The sequence below is a fragment of the Dermacentor albipictus genome, chromosome 4 (genome assembly GCF_038994185.2).
Source record: "Dermacentor albipictus isolate Rhodes 1998 colony chromosome 4, USDA_Dalb.pri_finalv2, whole genome shotgun sequence".
NCBI classification, from domain to species: Eukaryota; Metazoa; Arthropoda; class Arachnida; order Ixodida; family Ixodidae; genus Dermacentor; species Dermacentor albipictus.
The window spans coordinates 30,291,074-30,312,664 of NC_091824.1; the positions used below are offsets into that span (position 1 = coordinate 30,291,074).

The following is a 21,591-nucleotide window of genomic DNA, read 5'->3' on the forward strand; positions in this document are numbered from 1 at the left end:
GCACTGATAAGGATCAAGCATTTTGCTCTGTTCAAGGAAATGAATGAGTTGCCGATTTATCATTTTTTCAAACACCTTACAAATGCAACTTGTGAGGGCTATTGGGCAGTAATTTGCCACTGAGGACGGGTCTTTGCCTTGTTTCAAAACAGGGACCACAATGGCTTCCTTCCATGCGGATGGAAGGTACCCTGCATCCCAGATGGTGTTGAAAAGTGTGAGTAGTGTAACTTGCATATCATTGTGTAAGTTTTTGAGCATTTCATACATGATTCTATAAGATCCTGGTGCGGAGCTCTTGCATGCGCTCAAGGCAGCTCTCAATTCGGCAATACAAAAAGGTTCAAGGCTCATTCTCTCGACTTTTTCTTGTTAATGGCTTACGTTCTTCTGTTTGTTTGTATTTGAGAAAGGATAGTGAACAATTTGTTTAACTTGACACGCTCTAAAAATACTCCCCAAGTGAGTCTGCCTGGTCATGCAGTGTATCGCCCTGTGTGTTTACCAGAGGGAGTGAATATGTTTGCCGCCCTCTAATCCTATTAACCCTGTTCCAGGCTTTGGCCTCATCTCTAAACGAGTTAATACTCGATAAATACTTGTGCCAACTTTCTCTTCTGGCCAGTCGGCGGGTTCGCCTGCCTTGAGACTTTATTTTTTTAAACTTGACAAGATTCTCAGCAATGGGAGATGTGCGTAGCAACCCCCACGCCTTGTTCTGATTCTTACGGGCGATCCTACATTCGCTGTTCCACCACGATACACGTCGTTTGCATGCCAAACCACTCACTTCGGATATGCATTTTGATGCGGCATCTATTATGAATGCTGTAAGATACTCCACAGCAGCATCAATTTCTAAAGAAGACATGTCAGCCCATGAGATGCTAGGGAGAGTACGAAATTTCTCCCAGTCGGCTGTGTCTATCTTCCACCCAGGAGCTTGTGGAAGATATTCGTTTTCTTTAAATGTTCTTATCAGTATGGGGAAGTGGTCGCTCCCATAAGGATTGTTCGTAACTTCCCATTCGAGTTCGGGCAGTATAGACGGGGAAACTATACTAAGATCTATTGAAGAAAAGGTTCCGTTTACTACAGAGTAATATGTGGGTTCCTTCTTATTCAGTAAGCACACACCTGAAGAAAAAAGGAACTGTTTAACAAGACGGCCTCGCGCGTCTATACGAGAGTCGCCCCACAGGCAGCTGTGCACATTGAAATCGCCAAGAACATAAGGTTCTGGCAATTCGTCTATAAATGACTGAAATTCATGTTTGTTTAATTTGTAGTGTGGGGGTACGTAAAACGAGCAAATGGTGACGAGTTTATTTAGAGGAACAGCTTGAACCACCACTGCTTCAAGGGGCGTTTGTAGCTGTAAACACTGACAGGAAATACCTTTATGAATAAAAATGGCAACGGCAACACCGCCTGATGATGCGACAGCATCATCGCGATCTTTGCGAAACTTGACATACGGACGGAGAAAGTTTGCGTGTTGTGGGTGTGTTTCCTGTCGACACAGCACTTTTGGATTGTGTTTTTGGATAAGCTCTTGCACGTCATCAAGGTTCCTAAGAGGACCTCCGACGTTCCATTGAATTAGTTGTGTATCCATATTGGAAGTAAATAGGTGCTGTTTATACAGAAACAGAAGTATTAATTACAGAGATTTCAGAGATTAGATTACAGAGCTCTTTCGAGGCCCTGTAACTGGGGTTTTGCCCTTTTTGAAGCGTTCAAGGGAGCCTCGCCGCTCCTTAGGCGCTTGGTGTGCTTTGAGGATAGGTGTAGTGTCCATTGTCTCTTGTGAGGCGCCGGACACGTGCTCTTGCGAGCGAGAAGTTTCCCGAGAGAGTCCCGTTTTGGAGGGCAAGACCCCTGCGCCAACCAGCCCGGAGGTCGATGGGGTTCCCTGAGGGATTTGGCTGCGCCGGCTGTTGCCAGCGCTGGAAGAGGCCGGGGAGGTTGGGGCAGTCTCGGCTGCGCCAACCTTCAGGGTTGATCGTCCCTTCTGCTCGGCTGGTGGAGCAGCGCTAGCAACGACCATCGTGGGGGCAGATGGCGTAACTGCCGACTCATGCTTGTGGGTCGGACAGCCGCCGGAGGCCGTTGTGACGCTGCCCCCTCATGCGCCACTTCGGCAAAGCTTTTCTTTGGCAGGCATGCTACCCGCCTTCATGCCTCTTTGAACAATATATTCACTTTTACTTTTATCGTTACAATTTCTTTTTCCTTCTTCCAGGAGGGGTGCGACCGCGAGTATGCAGCGTGATCCCCGTCACAGTTTACACAGTGGAGAGAGTTCTTACAAGCTTGCGTGTTCAAGGGCACTGCATTTCGCACATGTTTGGCGGCCCTGGCAGCTCTGCGAACTGTAGCCGAAACGCTGGCATTTGAAACATCTTAGGGAATTCGGCACATATGGTCTGACAGGGAGCTTGATGTACCCGGCCTCTATAGACTCTGGCAGAATACTTGAACCAAATGTGAATATTAAGTGCTTCGTTTGAATTTCTTTTCCTTTCCATTCTCATCTTAATTCTTCTCACATTGACAACATTCTGCTCACTGAAGCCCTCCAGGAGCTCAGCCTCTGTCAGCTGGAGCAAATCATCATCTGAGACAACGCCGTGGGTGGTGTTCAGAGTGCGGTGTGGAGTTACTGTTAACGGAACATCCCCAAATGATACTAGACTGGGCAACTTTTCGTATTGTTTCTGATCATGCAGCTCTAATAGGAGATCACCACTTGCCAGCCTTGATACCTTGTAGCCTGGACCAAGGACATCAGTTAAGGACTTGGAAACTAGAAAAGGGGAAATGTTTCGCACTTGTTTATCGGATTTTTCTGAATGAATCACATGGTACCGTGGGATGTTCGGGCTTTGGCGTCCAAAGAAGTGGAAAACATCTTCGGTGCGCCCTCTTTTCTGAGGGCGTTTGGGAAGGCAAGGCAAGGAGCTAGCCATAGACAAATTTAAATTTCGGCCATAACGCCAGCCAGTCACCATGGAGCCCTACAAGGGGACGCTACAGGTACTGTATGTACAGGTTCTGTAAACGCCAGCTGTACGTCATCACCATAACCAAATATGAAATAACCTAGGTCGGCTATTCAAACAAGGTTAACCCTTGCTGCCTGGAAAATTGGAAGTAAGGCACGGAGGAGTGGGCACGGAGGAGTGGGCACTGAGGAGTGGGCACTGAGGAGTGGGCACGGAGGAGCAGCCAAAATGCGCTCGCCGCTCAATGTCTCCTTCTTCTATGTGCAGATTTTCTTCTTTGGCGGATTGCTAGGCTCGGTACCACAAGCTGCTGATTACCAGATATCGTCAGCACGAGTGCTTCCATCTTCGACATCAGCCGAGCAGTGTGGGTTCTGCTGTCGTCATCGCCATGAGACATGCCACGCCTCCCTCTTCAACACGTCACACGCAACGTCACAACGGTGCCACTACTTAAAGGACTGGCACGGCCTAGCCGCCTTCAGTGGGCACGGAGGAGCAGCCAAAATGTGCTCGCCGCTCAATGTCTCCTTCTTCTATGTGCAGATTTTCTTCTTTGGCGGATTGCTAGGCTCGGTACCACAAGCTGCTGATTACCAGATATCGTCAGCACGAGTGCTTCCATCTTCGACATCAGCCGAGCAGTGTGGGTTCTGCTGTCGTCATCGCCATGAGACCTGCCACGCCTCCCTCTTCAACACGTCACACGCAACGTCACAACGGTGCCACTACTTAAAGGACTGGCACGGCCTAGCCGCCTTCAGTGGGCACGGAGGAGCAGCCAAAATGCGCTCGCCGCTCAATGTCTCCTTCTTCTATGTGCAGATTTTCTTCTTTGACGGATTGCTAGGCTCGGTACCACAAGCTGCTGATTACCAGATATCGTCAGCACGAGTGCTTCCATCTTCGACATCAGCCGAGCAGTGTGGGTTCTGCTGTCGTCATCGCCATGAGACCTGCCACGCCTCCCTCTTCAACACGTCACACGCAACGTCACAACGGTGCCACTACTTAAAGGACTGGCACGGCCTAGCCGCCTTCAATGGGCACGGAGGAGCAGCCAAAATGCGCTCGCCGCTCAATGTCTCCTTCTTCTATGCGCAGGTTAGTGGCAGTCCGTCACTGCATTGCAAGCGTTCAAATAACGTCTTTTTGCTGCTCCTGCCGTGCCCGAGTGTGTTATATACCACTTTTTGTGATTGTGTGCACGTTTCTAAACTGCTCGTTCTCTGCGGGGATGTAGAGATGAATCCTGGGCCTGATGATGTAACTAGCCCAGTCCTTGCTGCCATTGCTGCTTTATCCGCTTTAGCTGAGTCCCGTCATGAAGACGTGATGCGTTCCTTTTCGGAACTTAAAGCAACCCAAGAAGCCCTCACTCACAAAGTGTCGGACCTGTCAACCAGATTGCTAACCCTTGAAACAGTTGTGGAAACACTTCAATCTTCCACGCCTCCCACGGACATATCCAAAATAGTTACTACTGCCATTAGTACCGAAAACTCTAAATTAAAATCAAGGCTTGACGACTTAGAGGATCGATCCCGGAGGGACAACCTTTTGTTCTATGGGGTTGTTGATAACGCTTCGGAAACATGGGCACAAACTGAAATCCTCGTGCGCGATCTTATTAAAAACCATCTAAAATTAGAAATATCTGATGAAGCGATTGCTAGGGCACATCGTCTTGGCTCTTTTGTGGTCGGCAAGACTCGCCCCATAATTATCAAGTTTTCATCATTCAAAACAAGAGAAAAGATCCTGTCACTGAAAGGCCTACTAAAGGCCACAAAAATATCGGTGGGAGAAGATTTCTGCAGGGCTACACGCCAATCTCGAAAGAAACTAATTGAATTCGGAAAAGCTAGCGGGCAATCGTTTTCTTTGCGGACAAATAAATTAGTCATGAACAAGAAAACCTATGTGTATTCTTCTGTCACCGATACTATCTGCGAACTCCATTCTTCCGATTTCGCCACTGAAGTAATTAACGATGCCACAGGTCCTATAAATCCTTCCTCTCAGTCTGCATAGCTATCTTCGAGTCGACCTTGTCAAAATAGCGTGTCTGTTCTTTTCACTAATGTGCGTAGCGTTTCCAACAAGCGAACAGCTTTATCTTCAACTATCGATTCTTGCTCCGCTGACGTCATTGTCCTTACTGAAACTTGGCTTTCCGCGAAAATAAAGAACAGTGAAATATTCGACTGCGAAAGTGCTTATAACATCTATAGGTGTGACCGCGATATCCGGTCAGGAGGGGGCGTTTTGATTGCCATCAAAGACAACCTAAATTCATCTGTTATTGACATTACATCACCCCTAGAATTGGTCTGTGTGCGCGTGAGCATTTCAGACCGTCCCTTTATATTCTGTGCATGTTATAGACCACCAACTTCGTCCTCTACATTTTCTGCAGATTTCCATGATGTCCTTAACAAACTGATTGTTAGGTTTCCCAACTCTCCGTTATTCATTTTGGGGGACTTTAATTTTCCAGATATAATATGGGAGACTGACTGTGTTAATTTTAAACGTACTTCAGCCGAGTCCATTGCATTCTTAAATTTGTGCTTTGACTTCAACTTAACACAGCTGGTCCACAAACCAACCCGAGTCACTCCAACATCTTCTAACACACTTGACCTAGTGCTGTCTACTACCCCCGACCTAGTTTCCTCCTTAACTTATCTTCCTGGGATAAGTGATCATTCATTGCTGCAGTTTGATTTAAAAACACGCTTTTCTTACACAAAGAAGGTCAAGACAATTCGCGATTATTCCAAAGCTGATATTCCCGCAATTACGCAAGAAATGGAGCATTTTATGGATGCAGTGATGCCCGATTTCGACCAACGAACACTTGAAGAAAACTGGTCCCTTTATAAATGCAAACTGTTATTCCTAATTCGAAAATATGTTCCGCAACGAAAAGTACACTGTAATCCCCAGTCGCCTTGGTTTACGGCCGCCTTGCGCCGTCTTCGGAACAAGAAAAAACGGTTATTTCGTTCCGCAAAAAACTCTAACAACCCGATTCGTTGGTCCGAATATCACCGCATCAACAATGAATATTGTAGCGCCATTTCCCAAGCTAAGCAAACCTTTTTCAACATTACATTACCATCATACTTACATGTCAACCCACGTAAATTCTGGAATGTTGTTCGTGGTAATACACCAGCCGCAATACAATTGTCCCAGTCTAATACCCCTGTTCAAAGTGATCAGTGTTGCACAATTTTTAACAATATCTTTGCTTCCTTTTTTCATGACGCTGCACCTATGCTTTTGCCACCTTCTACGACAGTTTATGATACCCCAATGGATTCAATTCTTATAGACTGGGTGGGCATTAGAAAACTAATCGGTAATTTGAAGATATCTTCTTCGGCGGGTTCAGATGAAATTAATTCAAAAATACTAAAGTGTACTGAACTGTATTCATCAATTATTCTTTCTAGGATATTCCAACAATCATTACACTGCTCATCACTACCAAGCGACTGGAAGGTGGGGAAGGTGGTTCCTGTTCACAAATCAGGTAACACACATTGTCCCGAAAACTACCGTCCCATATCACTAACCAGCATTCCCTGTAAGATTCTGGAGCACATAATATATTCCCACATAGTTGATTTTCTTGAGACGAACTCTTTTTTTAACAACAGTCAGCATGGCTTTAGGAAATCCTTCTCCTGCGAAACGCAACTAGCTTGCTTTACTAACGACCTCTTTTCTAACACCGACTTAGGATTTGACACCGATTGCATCTTTATCGATTTTGCTAAAGCCTTCGATACCGTATCCCATAACCTACTAATCTATAAACTTAGCCTTCTTAACATTGACCCGCTAGTACTGGACTGGATTAAAAACTTTCTTGCTGATAGAACACAATACGTAATCGCTAACAATTCGTCGTCTGCATCCCTCGCGGTAACGTCAGGCGTGCCGCAAGGGTCGGTTCTCGGTCCTCTACTTTTTCTAATCTATATTAATGATCTTGCTTCCTGTGTGAAATTTTCAACTATTAGACTTTTTGCTGATGACTGCGTTATATATAATAAAATTACTAACCTCAATGATTATCGTAAACTCCAAGACGACATTAATAACGTTCTGTTATGGTGTAACAAGTGGTCTATGAAGCTTAACCTAAGCAAATGTAAATGCATGCGGGTATCACAGCGTACTAATACTACTAATCTGCATACATATTTCTTGAATAATAGCCCTCTCTCAGTTGTCTCGTCGTACAAATACCTTGGACTAAACATCACCAGCAACCTTTCCTGGCACATGCATGTCGACATTATATGTAGCAATGCCAATCGCATGTTGGGCTATTTGCGCCGAAACTTCTCATCCGCACCATCGTCACTGAAACTAACTCTGTACAAAACATTAGTTCGCTCCAAACTAGAATACGCATGCGCCATTTGGGACCCAGCTAACATTACACTCATAAACAGCATAGAAGCCATTCAAAATCGTGCAGCACGTTTCATCTTATCAAACTACTCCCGACATGCTAGCGTTACCTCAATGAAGATAACACTTAACTTGCCAGAACTTTCTTTCCGTCGTAGATGCTAGCCTTTCGCTATTCCATAAAATATACCACCACAACCCTTTGTTGAAAGAACAGCTCATCACCCAACCGTCATACATATCATCTCGCTCTGACCATAGTTTCAAAGTTGGTGTGCCGTCTTCACGTACTAAACTTTGCAGTAGTGCATTCATCCCTAGCACAAGCAAAGATTGGAACCACCTTCCCGCCACCGTTGCAGCCATCCTGGATACCGACACCTTCAAAACCAGCATTCATGAAACGCCACATTGAATCTGTCTTTGTATATTGCACAAATGTTTTGTTATGTTCACCCACTCCTTTCTGTAATGCCTTCGGGCCCTGAAAGTATCTTAAATAAATAAAATAAAAAAAAATAAAAAAGAAGCCAGGAGAAGACAGGAAAGGTGGAAAGTGAGAGAAAGACGAAGGCTGGAAGGAGAGAGAGACAGGAAAAGGCAACTACCGATTTCCCCCGGGTGGGTCAGTCCGGGGGTGCCATCTATGTGAAGCAGAGGCCAAAGGGGTGTGTTGCCTCCGCCGGGGGGCCTTAAAGGTCCAAACACCCAGCATCACCTCAACACTCAGTATCCCCCTTTCCCCAAACATGGCTAAGCTGCGCACGGCTGAGCGCGGAAGGGTCCAACCCTCGTGTGCTCAGGTACGTGGTGTCGCAACAGACCAAACGCCTGCTGACGCAGATGCCCCTGCGGGGTGCACAGCGGTTTCAGAGCCACATCAATGGCACGTGCAGACTTCACCTTTGAGCTTCGCATGCACTAACTGCACCAACTACGGTTTTGACATTTGCGAGCACCTAGTGGAAGAGTCACTGTGTGGTTTATTCAGTACACTATTTTATTATTGTAGCGATATTCACTACCGCTATCCATGAGAAGAAAAGTGTACAAACATTGCATTCTACCACTACCAAGACATGGGGTAGAAAGTTAGAGTTTAACAAAAAGCTTGAGAAGTTAAGACCATACAAAAAGCAATGGCACAAAGAACGTTAGGCATAATGTTAAGAGACCGGTAGCAGTGTAGATTAGAGAGCAAAGACGGGTAGACGATACTCTAGCTAACATTAAGAGGAAAAAATGGATGTGGGCAGATGATATTGTCACGTGGTGGTGACGTTGAATAAGACAGTAGCAATACTGTGAACAAGAAAACTAACTTTTATTGGGCGAACCTGTGCCCACAAAACAGGCTACACTTATAGCGCAACGATAGCGGCGAACACGCTCGGCGATCGTCGAAAATCTGATCAGCGGGTCAAGCACGTCGGCTTTTATAGAGCAGTCGTCGAATGTTCCAGACTAATCGTTCGGACCTGCGTGCCTTCCACAAAGTTCTACACCATTCGCGTTACGCGATGAAATCAGATAACACAACGTTCGGCGACAACAGACAGTGGATAGAAGCATCGATAACTTTCCAGAAACTTCGGATATATGCAGGCGCGTCCCGCGCTGTGCGATAACATTTGTTAGGCGACAAAACTTGTCGCCCGATAAAGACAAGTACACGTGTCAATATATTAAGTAGGGCAGATAACCGGTGGTCTGTTAGAGCTACAAAATGGGTGCCAAGGAAAGAGCAGTAAGTACAGCCGAGGATGGCAGGGAATCAGGTGGAGTGAGACAGGGGTAATTGAAAATTATTGGGAGAGGCCTTCATCCTGGAGTGGATTTAAAAATAGGCTGATGATGATTAAGTAGACATTGATTGAAAGCAAGGCAGAAAAAATTAGGAACAGTTCCTGTAAAACCTCACGATTTGTGTGACAAGCTGTATTCTTGCTGGTTCCCCAATCACACCACACAAGTGATTTACACAGCAGAGTTCAACACTTCAAAACATTGAAAAGTCGCATGCACAGAGTGACACAAAAGCAATGTTGCATGTGCAAAAGAACAAGCAAAACTGCACCATGTGAAACGTGCTTAACTGCTATCACTGTGCGAAGACAAGACAAAGAACAAACGCAGCCTTGCAATTTCTCTATGCGCACTGCTTTCTCACAATGACCATTAATCAACATACCAGCAGCTAATTTAGCATTAAAAGCAAAGAATGCTCGAGTTAGACGCCAGACAACAAAGTTAATTAAGAGAGGCATCACATAACGTCAAGACGAAAGATGGGAGGAACTCACACAAAGCCTGGCTAACAATCGAGTTTGCAAACTGGGCATGGTGTTGTTCCAGAACAGACCAGAAATATTAGGGGTTGTTATCACTGCAAGTCAGACAGATGGACAAAAAAGATGGTGCCTGACTAACTCTCCACACATTCTAAGGTATTGACGAGTAGCTTTGATTGCACATTTCCAGCCGCATTTTCACTATTGTAGAACCTGGCTTTTCAGTGTGCTGTCATGCACATTCGGTCAAAGTTTCAGGGGCGTGCTCGCTAGATTGGCAGTCATTCAGTTCATTTGCATTGGCCTATGTCATGCACTTACAGAGCAGCCTTGCCGCTAACGTATCTATATTCGATTCTGTAGCATTTTGTGATGAATTGTTTGAGCATATTTTTTCGTTCCCGCTTGTTTTCCTTACATTGTATAATGATGTGCAAAACGAGAACAAGGTGAAAGCAGGAGCAAATGTTTTGACAAGAGGACTTGTCTTCAAGGCGACGTATGCTTTCCTAGCCACAGTATGTAAAGGTGGGGTTCTTCTAAAGGGGTGAGGGCGTAAGGCAGGTGGGTGCGGCAATGAACGAAGGTGTGTTAGCGGCGAGGGTTTAGAATAGAGAATAAAGGAGTGCTGAGGACCGGGCCAGTGACACGGCCGTCTGTCAATCCTGTGTCGACGGCCATGTGTCAGCCGGCGTGTCAGCGGCGTGCAGAGCAGCACTCTATTACCTGTTTCGCTGGTCATCGTGGGCTATCATGTCTCTGAAAGAGATTATAAAAGGAACAGCAGAAAAAAAGTGCTCGTGGGAAAGAAAATATTAAAAGAAAATACAGAAATAGAATAAATAAATAAATAAAAGGAAAAAAAAGTAAAAAGGGGGGGAGGAGAAAACACTAAGCAACCAAACTACCCAAGTGTTGCTGCCTATAGCTTGAAGTTTAGATAACGAATAGATTCTAAAGCTCTCTTTGAAATTTATGGATCAGGTATGATTCTCTGTATTTTCTTTCTCTTTCAGAACGGAAATTTGACTGTAAGATGCAGAGCCTAAGTTGTTCAGCTTCCTAAAAGTACCACTGCGGTGCTGTGCGTCCATTGGATGTCTCAGCTTGAAGAAGACCTGTTGAAATCGTACCTTTTAAAACCCCACACCTATCTTCGTTGCATTGACGACATATTTACAATATGGGAACATGGCACAAGCACATTAACCGACTTAATTAGCCATATCAATTGCTTTCTAATGAGTATTAAATTTACTGCTCACCACTCACCTAGTCACATCAACTTCCTTGACACGACGGTCTACGTAGAAAATGGAAAACTGAGAACGACACTTTACCGGAAGGCTATGGATAGCCAGCAATATTTAGACTACAACAGTCATCACCTGCGATACTGCAAGCAAGGATTCTTTGTTCAACAAGCGACACGAATAAGAAGAATCTGCAGCGAAGACCACAATTACATCCACCACATAAATGACCTTAACACAACGCTAGCAGAAAGAAACTATCCACGAGTTGCTCTCGATAGAGCTTTCGATGTCGCATCAAGGTTGGACAGATAGTTTGAATTAGCGAAGAAACAGCCAACACCAGAATCCGATAGACCGTGAGCCTTTATAACAAAATATTCTAATGCACTCCCAAACATAAACAACATCCTACAATAATACTACCCAATATGACCTAGTAACGAACGTCAGAGGAAAGCGTTTCAGGATGTACCAAGGGTTACCTATTGCCACAACAGGAACTTTAAAGACATGTTAGTGCATGCAAATGTCAGTCAACATTTTTCCCTGTAATAAAACCATGTTGTCGCCCCAGGTTCAAAACCTGCAGGCACCTTCAAAGTGACATGAAAATTAAAAGCACCACAAATAGTTACACACACGAAGTCAAATCTAGCTTCACTTGTACAAGTTCAGATGTGATTTATATGCTTAAATGTTCCTTCTGTAAGAAACAATATATTGGTGAAACGGGAAAATCAATGAACGTTAGATTAAACACAGATATTGCGGACACAGCTAAAGACCTTCCCCAAGCCGTCACCGAGCATCTCTGCCAACCAGGTCATTACCTTGATGAACTTAAACTCTACATCTTACAGTCAAATTTCTGCTCTGAACGAGAAAGAAAATGCAGAGAATCATACCTTACCCTTAAGTTCAAGACATTGGAACCAATAGCATAAATATTTCAAAGGGAGCTTTAGAGTCTATTCGCTATGCTAAACTTCAAGCTACAGGCAAGAACACTTAGTTTGGTTGCTTAGTGTTTTTCTTTTCTTTTCCTTTTATTTATTTATTTATTCCATTTCAGTATATTATATATATATTTTTTTCACGAGCACTGATTTCTGCTGCTGCTTCTATTATCTCTTTCAGAGACACGATAGCCCATGACTACCAGCGAAAAGGGTAATAGAGAGCTGCTGTGCACGCCGTTGACACACCGGCTGACACACGGTCGTTGACTTGTGATTGACAGATGGCCGTGTCACTGGCCTTGTGCACAGCACTTCTTTATTCTCAATCCTACATTCTGGCTGTTGACACACCTTCGCTCGTTGACGCTTGCACCCACCTTACGCCCCCTCCCCTTTAGAAGAACCCCACCTATATATACTGCGGCGAGAAAAGCATATGTCGCCTTGAAGAGGACAAGTCTACTTGTCGAAATATTGGCTCCTGCTTTCACCTTGTTTGCTCATCGTCTTGAATTTCCATCTCCCGCCTTCTTCTTGTTTTACATTGTATAATGTATTTTGTTTGCTGTGAACACTGTGCTTCCTTAATTAAGAGAAAATGAGACATCCACCCAGTCGTAGCAATTGCTACGAAGGAAACCCATACGGGTTCTTAAAAAGAAAAGCCTCGCAGTTGAAGGAAAATACGCCCCAGAAAGGCAGTGATCCTACGTTCGAGTCCTGGACCAGGACGAATTTTTCTTAAACTGTGGGGCTTTTCTTTCGAGGAACCCGTATGGGTTTCCTTCATAGGAAGAGCTACGACTGGGTGGATGTCTTATTTTCCCTTAATTAATTACTTCTCTCCCCCTTGTGGGTTTCCGCAAAACTATTACGTCAAAATGTGCTTTTTTATATCGTAAAGTTCGTTTAACCTGTACAATTACTATTGCAGAAATATTTGTTTTTGTTTTCGTACTACCACAAGTTGCATTTTTATGCTTGCACTTGATTTGACAGCTTTGTTTTACTTATTGTCCCTTCCAGGATCCTGCAATGCATATTAACTAAGTAATGTAACTATACTGACGGCCACTTATTATGACACAATGTGCTGGTTGCCTACCCTGTCAATGCACTTGAGAAGTGCAACACCGGAAATCAAAAGCAATTGAAAGGCACTGAGTGACCCGTGATGTTTTACTCCCCAAAACAACACTGAACCTACTAGAGATGCCATAGTGAAAGACTCCACATTAATTTAACATAATATAAACGGCAGTGCGACGACCAAGCAAGTGGGCATACTACGCAATTTAAGAACATAGAGCAAGAGCAGGATCTAAAAGCACTTAAAACAAAATCAAAAATGCTTGCAATAAATTTCGCAGGACATTAACATGGCGGAAAATAAATTCAACAAAATACTTTCAAATGTTTTAAATAAGCGTCAGGTTGAATACTCAACTGATTTCAGTATAGTCAAAACAAATTTTGGTCTAGCAGTGGCTCTCCTTTTACCTAAAAAGAGAATGTTATTGCTACTCACGAGCTCAGTCGGCGAATTGTCTCACCGATAGGAGTACAAGAATTTTGACCACCTGAGGCTCTTAAACGTTCACCTAAATATGAGTACACATTGTTTTGTATCCTGCCACCGTCAAAATGCCATTGCTGCAGAGAGGGGCCACACCCACAACCTGGCAATGGCAGCAGAACACCACGTCCAGTGAGGCACCGCAGCTGGTCTGATGTAAAGCACACCTGCAATCAAGCTTCGTTCATTGCGTCTAACAAGCATCAACATGCATCAACATAAAAGGAACTCCTCAAAGCAACTTGTAATGCTATGCCATTAGGCTACGCTTTTTGGTGTTCTTTACAAAAACTACCTAAAAGTACCACTTCGGTGCTGTGCATGCATGGGAATGCTAGGATGTAAAGGGCTTTGGATTGGCTTGTTTTTTGGGGTGCCAGGACGCCCCAGAGATATGACGGGTGATCCGTCTCAATGGCTCCCTCTCCGAGCTTACGACGGTCAGTACAGTGGCTTCTTTGCTACATAATTGTGTGTAAGCGTTTATTATGGAAACACAAGCACCAGCTCTAGAGTTATGTTGTACGTGCAGCATCACTGACAGGTTGCCAAGTCTGGAAAAAAGATAAGTCCTGCGATCACCGTGCACTCAGTTGCAGTGAAATGTTTCGTGTTCAATTTCTACGTCATATCTGAGCAAACATTATTGCAAAGTGTACCACGAGATAATACAGACTTGCCACTAAGACATGACTTTAAGAAAGCTGTATTTACACCTAACAGGACCCATGTTCCAGAACACTTGTCACTTGTTAATCGAAGACGAGCCAAAGTATCCTCATCCTGACACTCCCACAATGTCACAACCCCCTCTTAGGAAACCTGCATTGACCACTGGAACCACATTTCTCCAGTGGCCAAGACAACAGTGCATGCAGTCAGCTGTGCCACGCCCTACTCACCTTGCGGGAGTAGACCTTTCCGCACAATTCGCAGAGGTGAGAGGGCGGGGGCTTGCCCGAGCAGGCGGTCATTTGGAGGTGCCGCTGCAAGTAGTACTTTTTGGTGAATTGCTTGCCGCAGACAGGGCAGTCCAGGTCCTTCTCAATGGTGTCATCCGGAGGCGACCCCTGCTTTCGATGCTTCAGCTGCTGCAGACGCTGTTCGGCTTTGGCAGCCTTGATGACGTCTGTTACTGCGTGGATGTTCTTCCCTGTGCCGTCCTCACCCACTTCTGCTTCATTTTCCTTCTCAGGGGAGCCACCGTTGACTTGAGCAGACTCTTCATTTTCCACTTCCTAGAAGTCACCAACCACACAGAAGGACTATGTCAGGATGTCCATGAATTCACCCAAATGTAGATCTCTCCCCTGGTACTACACCATACAAAACCTAATGCACAACTGCCTTGTCACGCGCTTTCACATTGTAGCTCATAGTGAGCACAATAGTACCACTCACACTGAAGCATTGCTAAAGAGCACACAATAATGTTGTGCGTTTTCACTCCATTCATGCTACGGGTAGTTTTTTCAACAATTGCGTTAGTTTTTTGGCAGGCGTGTTGGAGTTAACAGTTTGTGTGTGTGTGCCCAAATATATCGTGGCACCAATGTCTATCATTAGAAGCAAGAAAAAACAACTAAATTAACAATAATGTGTTTGTCTCAGCTTCTACACTACTTACATATCACACTAGTACATGGATCTGAACTCACCCATCACAATTTATCTACTGGTATAACACAGTAGTTTACTTTTTCTTAACTTGCATTTGTGGAGGGTATAACATTCCCCCCACCCCCCCACTTAACTTGATTTATGGTAACACGGTGGCCACAAGTATTCAAAGGGATCGGCAACCAATAATAATAATAAAGAAAGAATGTCTAGAGAGACTATGGAGCAGATGAATATGTCCAACATTTATGAAAACAAGCATGATGTCCCATAAATGAGCATTTTAAAACTGCCCAAGACAGTAGAGAAAGAAACTGAACAAGGAGAGACACCCTATGTCGGACCAGGTGATCTCACACATTAATGTGCATGCCTTAGTTGACCTCAAATGCATTTATATAAATGGAAGAAACTTTCACTACCAATTACATCTTTGCACTCATAGAGGAGCCATGACACAGTAGACAGACATATTGGAGCTTGACACGAGAGTGAAACGCATAGGGGCCTGAAATGTTTCGCAACTCTACGCACTTTAATTAACCACAAATTGAGTGACTCAGATCACAACCTGCAATATCGTCCTACCAGGAGTGTCACGACAACACTCAGTGTGCGACGTCACAAATTGCATCTCTCTGGAGTGTTTCCAATGCAGATGCTAACAGGTCACAATGAGCTGCTGGTGCAATATTAAACTACCTTTGCAGCACTTACAGGGACGACTCAAGGAGGCACAGTCATATTTAATGCTCATCACACTACGTATAGACAACGCCACTCCACACCTAACAAAGTCATTAGAAAGGTTTACTTTAGTGTGTTTAGTATAATAGTGGGTATGAAATTCACATGTGCTGAATGTTAAATGACTCAAAGTGTTTGGTGTACACATGCTACTTCTCACATTTAATGTTACCATCTTTGCATGGTTTACATAAAACATGGCAGTGGTTCCTGCCACTCACTTTCAACTAAATTTGGCTTTACTTTTGTGGAATTCACTTCGTTTGTCGCAAATGACTCTGTAAACGGCTTTCGCTTAATATAAGAACCTCAGACAGAGTATTATGGATAACCTTGCAGAGCTTTGGAGACTGCTTCTTGTTTCGAACGTGTCAAGGCCTAACGAGAGAAACTGCCTGAATAGTAGCATCATTTATCGGCAAAGTCGGGAGATAGGCACATTGGCGTATGGCCTCCGAGTTTGGGAGACCTTGGAGGCCACGGTTGACAGCTTCTACTGCTTGCACCGATTTAGCAACAGATCGGCAGACATGGAAAATACACTGTACAACGTGCTCCTGGTGTCATTGTGCTGCTTCTCACTCTCTTAGGACACACGCAGAAAGCTTGGTGAATAGATAGAGTCACTTAGGTGCACTATGTATGTGAAATTCAAAGTGTAATCGAATAGCACCCTGCACGTAAACTACACTATCACGCTATGCTAAAACTCGTATTCCGCATTTGGGAAACAGTAATGGTATTTCCCTTAACCCCGATATTACGCTAATGTTTAACCCCGATATTACGCTAAACGTCGAATTTGGATGTTTTTCGTTAAGATAGGCAGGCTAATTGGGGCGGTGGCATTCATATCGCAGTAAAAAAACATCTAATGTCCTCCACAGTTAATGTGACCACTGACCTAGAAGTTGTATGGCTAATCATTCGCGCTAATCCGCAGCTACTACTTCTTGGCGTCTATTATCGTCCCCCCAACACTAATCCTGACTTCCCCCGCCCTCTCAATAACACCTTGAACCATTTAACAAAAAAATTCCCGAACACTTGCATCTTGCTGTTTGGGGATTTCAATTACCCACATATCAACTGGTCAACTTATTCTAGCACAGTTACTAGCACGACAGGAGCTAGAGAATTCTTAGATATCTGCCTTAATTTTGACCTCTCCCAGATCATAACAGAGCCAACGCATGCAACTCATGGTTCGGCTAACATACTAGACCTCATACTGACCACTCATCCTGAAAGAGCTACCTACGCAAACTAGGTGATCACAAAGTAATCCATGCTGTTTTCTCATTTTCACCTATAGTACCTCGTTCGGATCAGAAAACAATCCGCCTGTACGAAAAAGGGAATTATACCGCCATAAACAACGAACTAGTCACATTCTATCAATCATTTGAATTAGGTTTTGAAAATCTCTCAATACAAGAAAACTGGTTACTCTTCCAAAATAAGATGACTTACCTCGTTGCGCAGTTTATACCAACTATCTTACTTCGCTCTAATCTCAATAAACCATGGTTCACTAACGCACTAAAAAAATTGGAAAACAAGAAGAAACGTCTATTTCACTCCACTAAACTGAGGCCAAGCCCTAGCTCCTGGGAAAAATACTATGTATCTGAATGCGCCTACCTGATAGCTATCCGGCAACAGAAGCACTCAATTTTCATTTGGCAGGTTATCAATCCCCAGTCATCTCCTGGTGTCAGAATTTCGAAAGATGGTGAAATTTTATCTGATATTGACTGTGCCAAACTGTTTAACAATGCATTTTCATCCGTTTTCACTACTGAACCACACGTGCCTCTTCCTGTTTTCCCGGTTGCTGTTATAGCTCCAATGCCAGATATTATGTTTTCACCAGATGGAATATCTGCAATAATTGATAATTATAAATTATCTTCATCAGCTGGTGTTGACGATATCACATGAAAGCTTTTAAAAAACACGAAGCACATTTCTGCCATGTATTTAACCCTGCTGTATTCCCAATCCCTATCATCAGGCACGCTCCCTAACGAGTGGAAAGAGAGCAAGGTCGTTCCAGTCTACAAATCAGGTAACCATAATTCACCCTTAAATTATCGTCCAATATCCATAACTAGTATCCCTTGCAAAATAATGGAACACGTCATACACTCACACCTGATGAATTTCCTAGACAGTAATAACTTTTTCATCTGTCGCAACATGGCTTCTGTAAAGGGCTGCCATGTGACACTCAATTAGCTACATTTCTTCATGACCTACACTCAAATCTCGATACTAACACTGTGACCGATATCATTTTTCTTGACTTTGCAAAGGCATTTGATAAAGTAGCTCATCAACGCTTATTGTTAAAACTTTCTCGCTTGAACTTTCACCCCAATGTCCTAACATGGATAAAAGAATTTCTTAGTAACCGATCACAGTCCATCTGTGTTAACAACACTACCTCAGAATTTCTTCCCAGAACATCAGGCATACCCTAAGGTTCAGTCTTAGGTCCCCTCCTGTTCCTAATATACATTAACGATCTTCCATTGCATGCTTCCTCTCAGATTCGTATGTTTGCTGATGATTGCACTGTCTATCGAACTATCGCTAATAGTTATGACTGAATTTATCTTCAAGATGACCTGAACAACATTACAACCTGGTGTGATCAATGGTTAATGGTATTAAACAACAATAAATGTAAATCTATGTCAATTTCCCGCAGCCGTAATTGGCACGACTTCTCTCTACACAATTAATAATATCCCAATTGACACTGTAAACTCTATTAAGTACCTAGGTATTACGATCACGCACAATTTAAACTGGTGCTCGCATATAACTAACATCATATCACATGCTAACAACACTTTGGGATTTCTGAAACGCAACCTCCGCAATGCTCCTCAACAGATAAAACTACTAGCATATAAAACACTGGTTAGGCCAAAACTCGAATACGCATCATCCATATGGCATCCTCACCAAATTTACCTCAGCAACGCATTAGAATCCATACAGAACCGCGCCGTAAGATGCATTCACCCAACCTACTCATATGATATCAGCATATCACCATTAAAAGTAGATTCTAGTTTAGACACACTAGCGCACCATCGCCGTATCGCGAGCTTATCATTATTCCATAAATTCTACACCAGCTGGCTTTGCCACGCACGTTACATTGTACCACCTTCATGCATATCGCTGCGCACAGGCCGCCCACTAAATGTTGCTCGCCCTAGCGCGCGCATTGTCACCTGCTCGTCATCATTTTTTCATCGCACAGCTAAATACTGGAACGGCCTTCCCCACCACGTCGCTGCCATCACCACCTCATCTGCCTTCGTGCAAGAAGTAACGAGCATTCTGTCTGTGAAATAACATAGTGGGCAACCTCCTGTATTTTTGTACCACCTACCCCTTATGTAATACCCCGCAAGGGGTCTTTAAGGTAATAAAATCAAATGGAATGAAATGTTAAATTAAAACTGTCTATTGAAAGGCAGTCACAAGGTAATGATTACACAACACCAACAACATTGCCGACGTGTCCAACAACCTAGAAGTGACCTCTAATGAAGTACTGAAAGAAGTAGTTTTATTCAGCCTTATGTGCTATGTCAGACAGTTGCCAACTCTGTATCAGAGTAAGGTGCTGGAATTCCTTGAATGCGGAACAAATACTTAATACTTTACTGCTCTTTAATACGATCATTTCAATATCAGTGCAAGAACCAGTGCAGCTTCGTTGTGTAGGGTGTGCCAACAACTTAGCGAGACACTCTTGTTAGTACTAAAAGTGCCCTGCTACATTATGAAAACAGGACGTATCATATCTACTCACATAATGCTAGTGCTTATTTTAGCGGAGAATTGATCCACAGTTGGGGGTGCATTAATTAAACGAGGAAATTTTTAAGAGGAAAGCCTCAAGTTGTTAAAGAGGAAAATGAGACATGTGGCGACGTTAAATTGCGGTTCCAACGCCAGCCACTGTAAGTTCAAACAAAATATTACCACCCGCCAACATTCGCCTTTGTATAAACAATGCAAGTTCTACACTAGCAGGGCTTGCAAAGGCTACTTATTTGCAGGCAGTAGCTGAACCTGGAGTTGCTAAATCAGTAAATAACGTGACTCTGGGCCGACCTATTCAAGGTCAATGGCAACATTAATGTTACTTATTGCTTCTGAATAGGTGGCTGTGTTGCCACTGCCAACACTGATGTCTGCCTTCAGCTTGAAACCAGCCATTTAGCTTCCATATGGCCCTATAGGGAAGTGGCACGAAGACAAATGATACGGGCATTAGCTATTCATGTGAAGCTCAGAAACTTACGAAATTGTAGAAACCTTGCCACTAGCAGCTTAAATTGGATTGAATTGCTAGTCCAAGCACCGGCTGCCATGTGCTATTGTTATCACCAGCTGGAACAAGCAGACACCAGTCACCGCAGCAATTTTTGAGGGCGCAATGATTGCTCATTAAAAATTTTTTTTTTGATCGCTAATGGGGGGGGGGGGGGGGTGCAAGCATTATGTGAGTACAGGAATTAAGCGAGTAAATGTTGTGGTATCATAAACGACTGATGCAAGCTATTATGTCAAAGCTGTGATGTCAGCTTTGTGTGGTGACAACATCTCCTGCAGTGGTCACAAGCACCACAGTGACTGTCGCCAAAAGATGCATATGCACTGCATCAGCCATTCTTTCTTCTTTCACTCTGCAAACAGTGGCTGTGAAGTCACGAGAACTGCCAGACTATTAACTATTAGGGCGTCCGTTAGCAAGTATGACAGTTATCATATCGGAAGAACAGGGTGATGCAAATAGTTTCACAATGTCATTACCCTTCTAACCAAGTTTTTCTGGTCTACAAATAGTATGTGCTGAAAAATGGTGTTTCCTTCAAACACAGAAACAAAACATATAACGCATTACTGTCTGCTCTACCATTTGCATCGCCTAGTAACCCTTCCCTGATATTCACTTGCAGCTGTCTACTCCCTCAATGCTCCCTTTCTCTGTTGCTCTCTGTACCCACTGGGAATCATGTTATCTACTCACCATTAGGTTCTCTTTAGAAGCCCATTATCACTTAAATGAACATGAAGAACTTGCACATCCATCAAGGCAATGCTATCATCAACACTTGAGCTACGTAATATTCCTATAGAGCAGCTACAAGCCCAAATTATACCTGAAAGGCTGCCTACCCTATCCTTCAGCTTTTAAAACGAACCCGCCACTTGTTCTCCCTTAGTTTTGCACAACACTAAACACGAAGGCTCTTTGGCAGACTTCTCTTAGACATGCTTTCTAAGCAGTGCCTCCGGAAAAAGTAGGAGCAAAAAGATGTGTCATCAGTAATGGGTTGGTGGCACCAATCGGTGGCAGGAAACGACACCAATGAGCCAATGATATGGCCTCGGAGATGGCCAACACGATGAAAGGCCATGCCACACAATTTCTGGATCAGGCCAATACAAAAGCACAATGCAACAATGGACAGAGTGCGGCTGGAATTGTTCCATGTATATGTCATGGCACACAAATTTGAGTGCAGTTGGAATGATGGAAAGATGGGAGAGGCTGTGAGGCTGCGGTATCATTCGATTGCAGACAACCTTGATAATACAAGCTGCATTAAAAGCTTTTGGTTCGAATAAGATTTCGGCGGAGGTATGCTTCAATACTAGATGCAT

The 21,591-nt window shown here is 43.8% G+C and overlaps 1 protein-coding gene across 2 annotated transcripts in view; it reads right to left on the reverse strand.

Moving 5' to 3' along the window:
- LOC139046774 (zinc finger protein 595-like) overlaps window positions 1–21,591 on the reverse strand; it is a 101,190-nt gene that overhangs the window by 26,652 nt on the left and 52,947 nt on the right. For both annotated transcript variants that reach the window (XM_070536869.1, XM_070536870.1), the window contains one exon: window positions 14,427–14,762. In XM_070536869.1, the coding sequence (XP_070392970.1) occupies window positions 14,427–14,762 (336 nt within the window). The remainder of the gene's footprint in view (window positions 1–14,426; window positions 14,763–21,591) is intronic.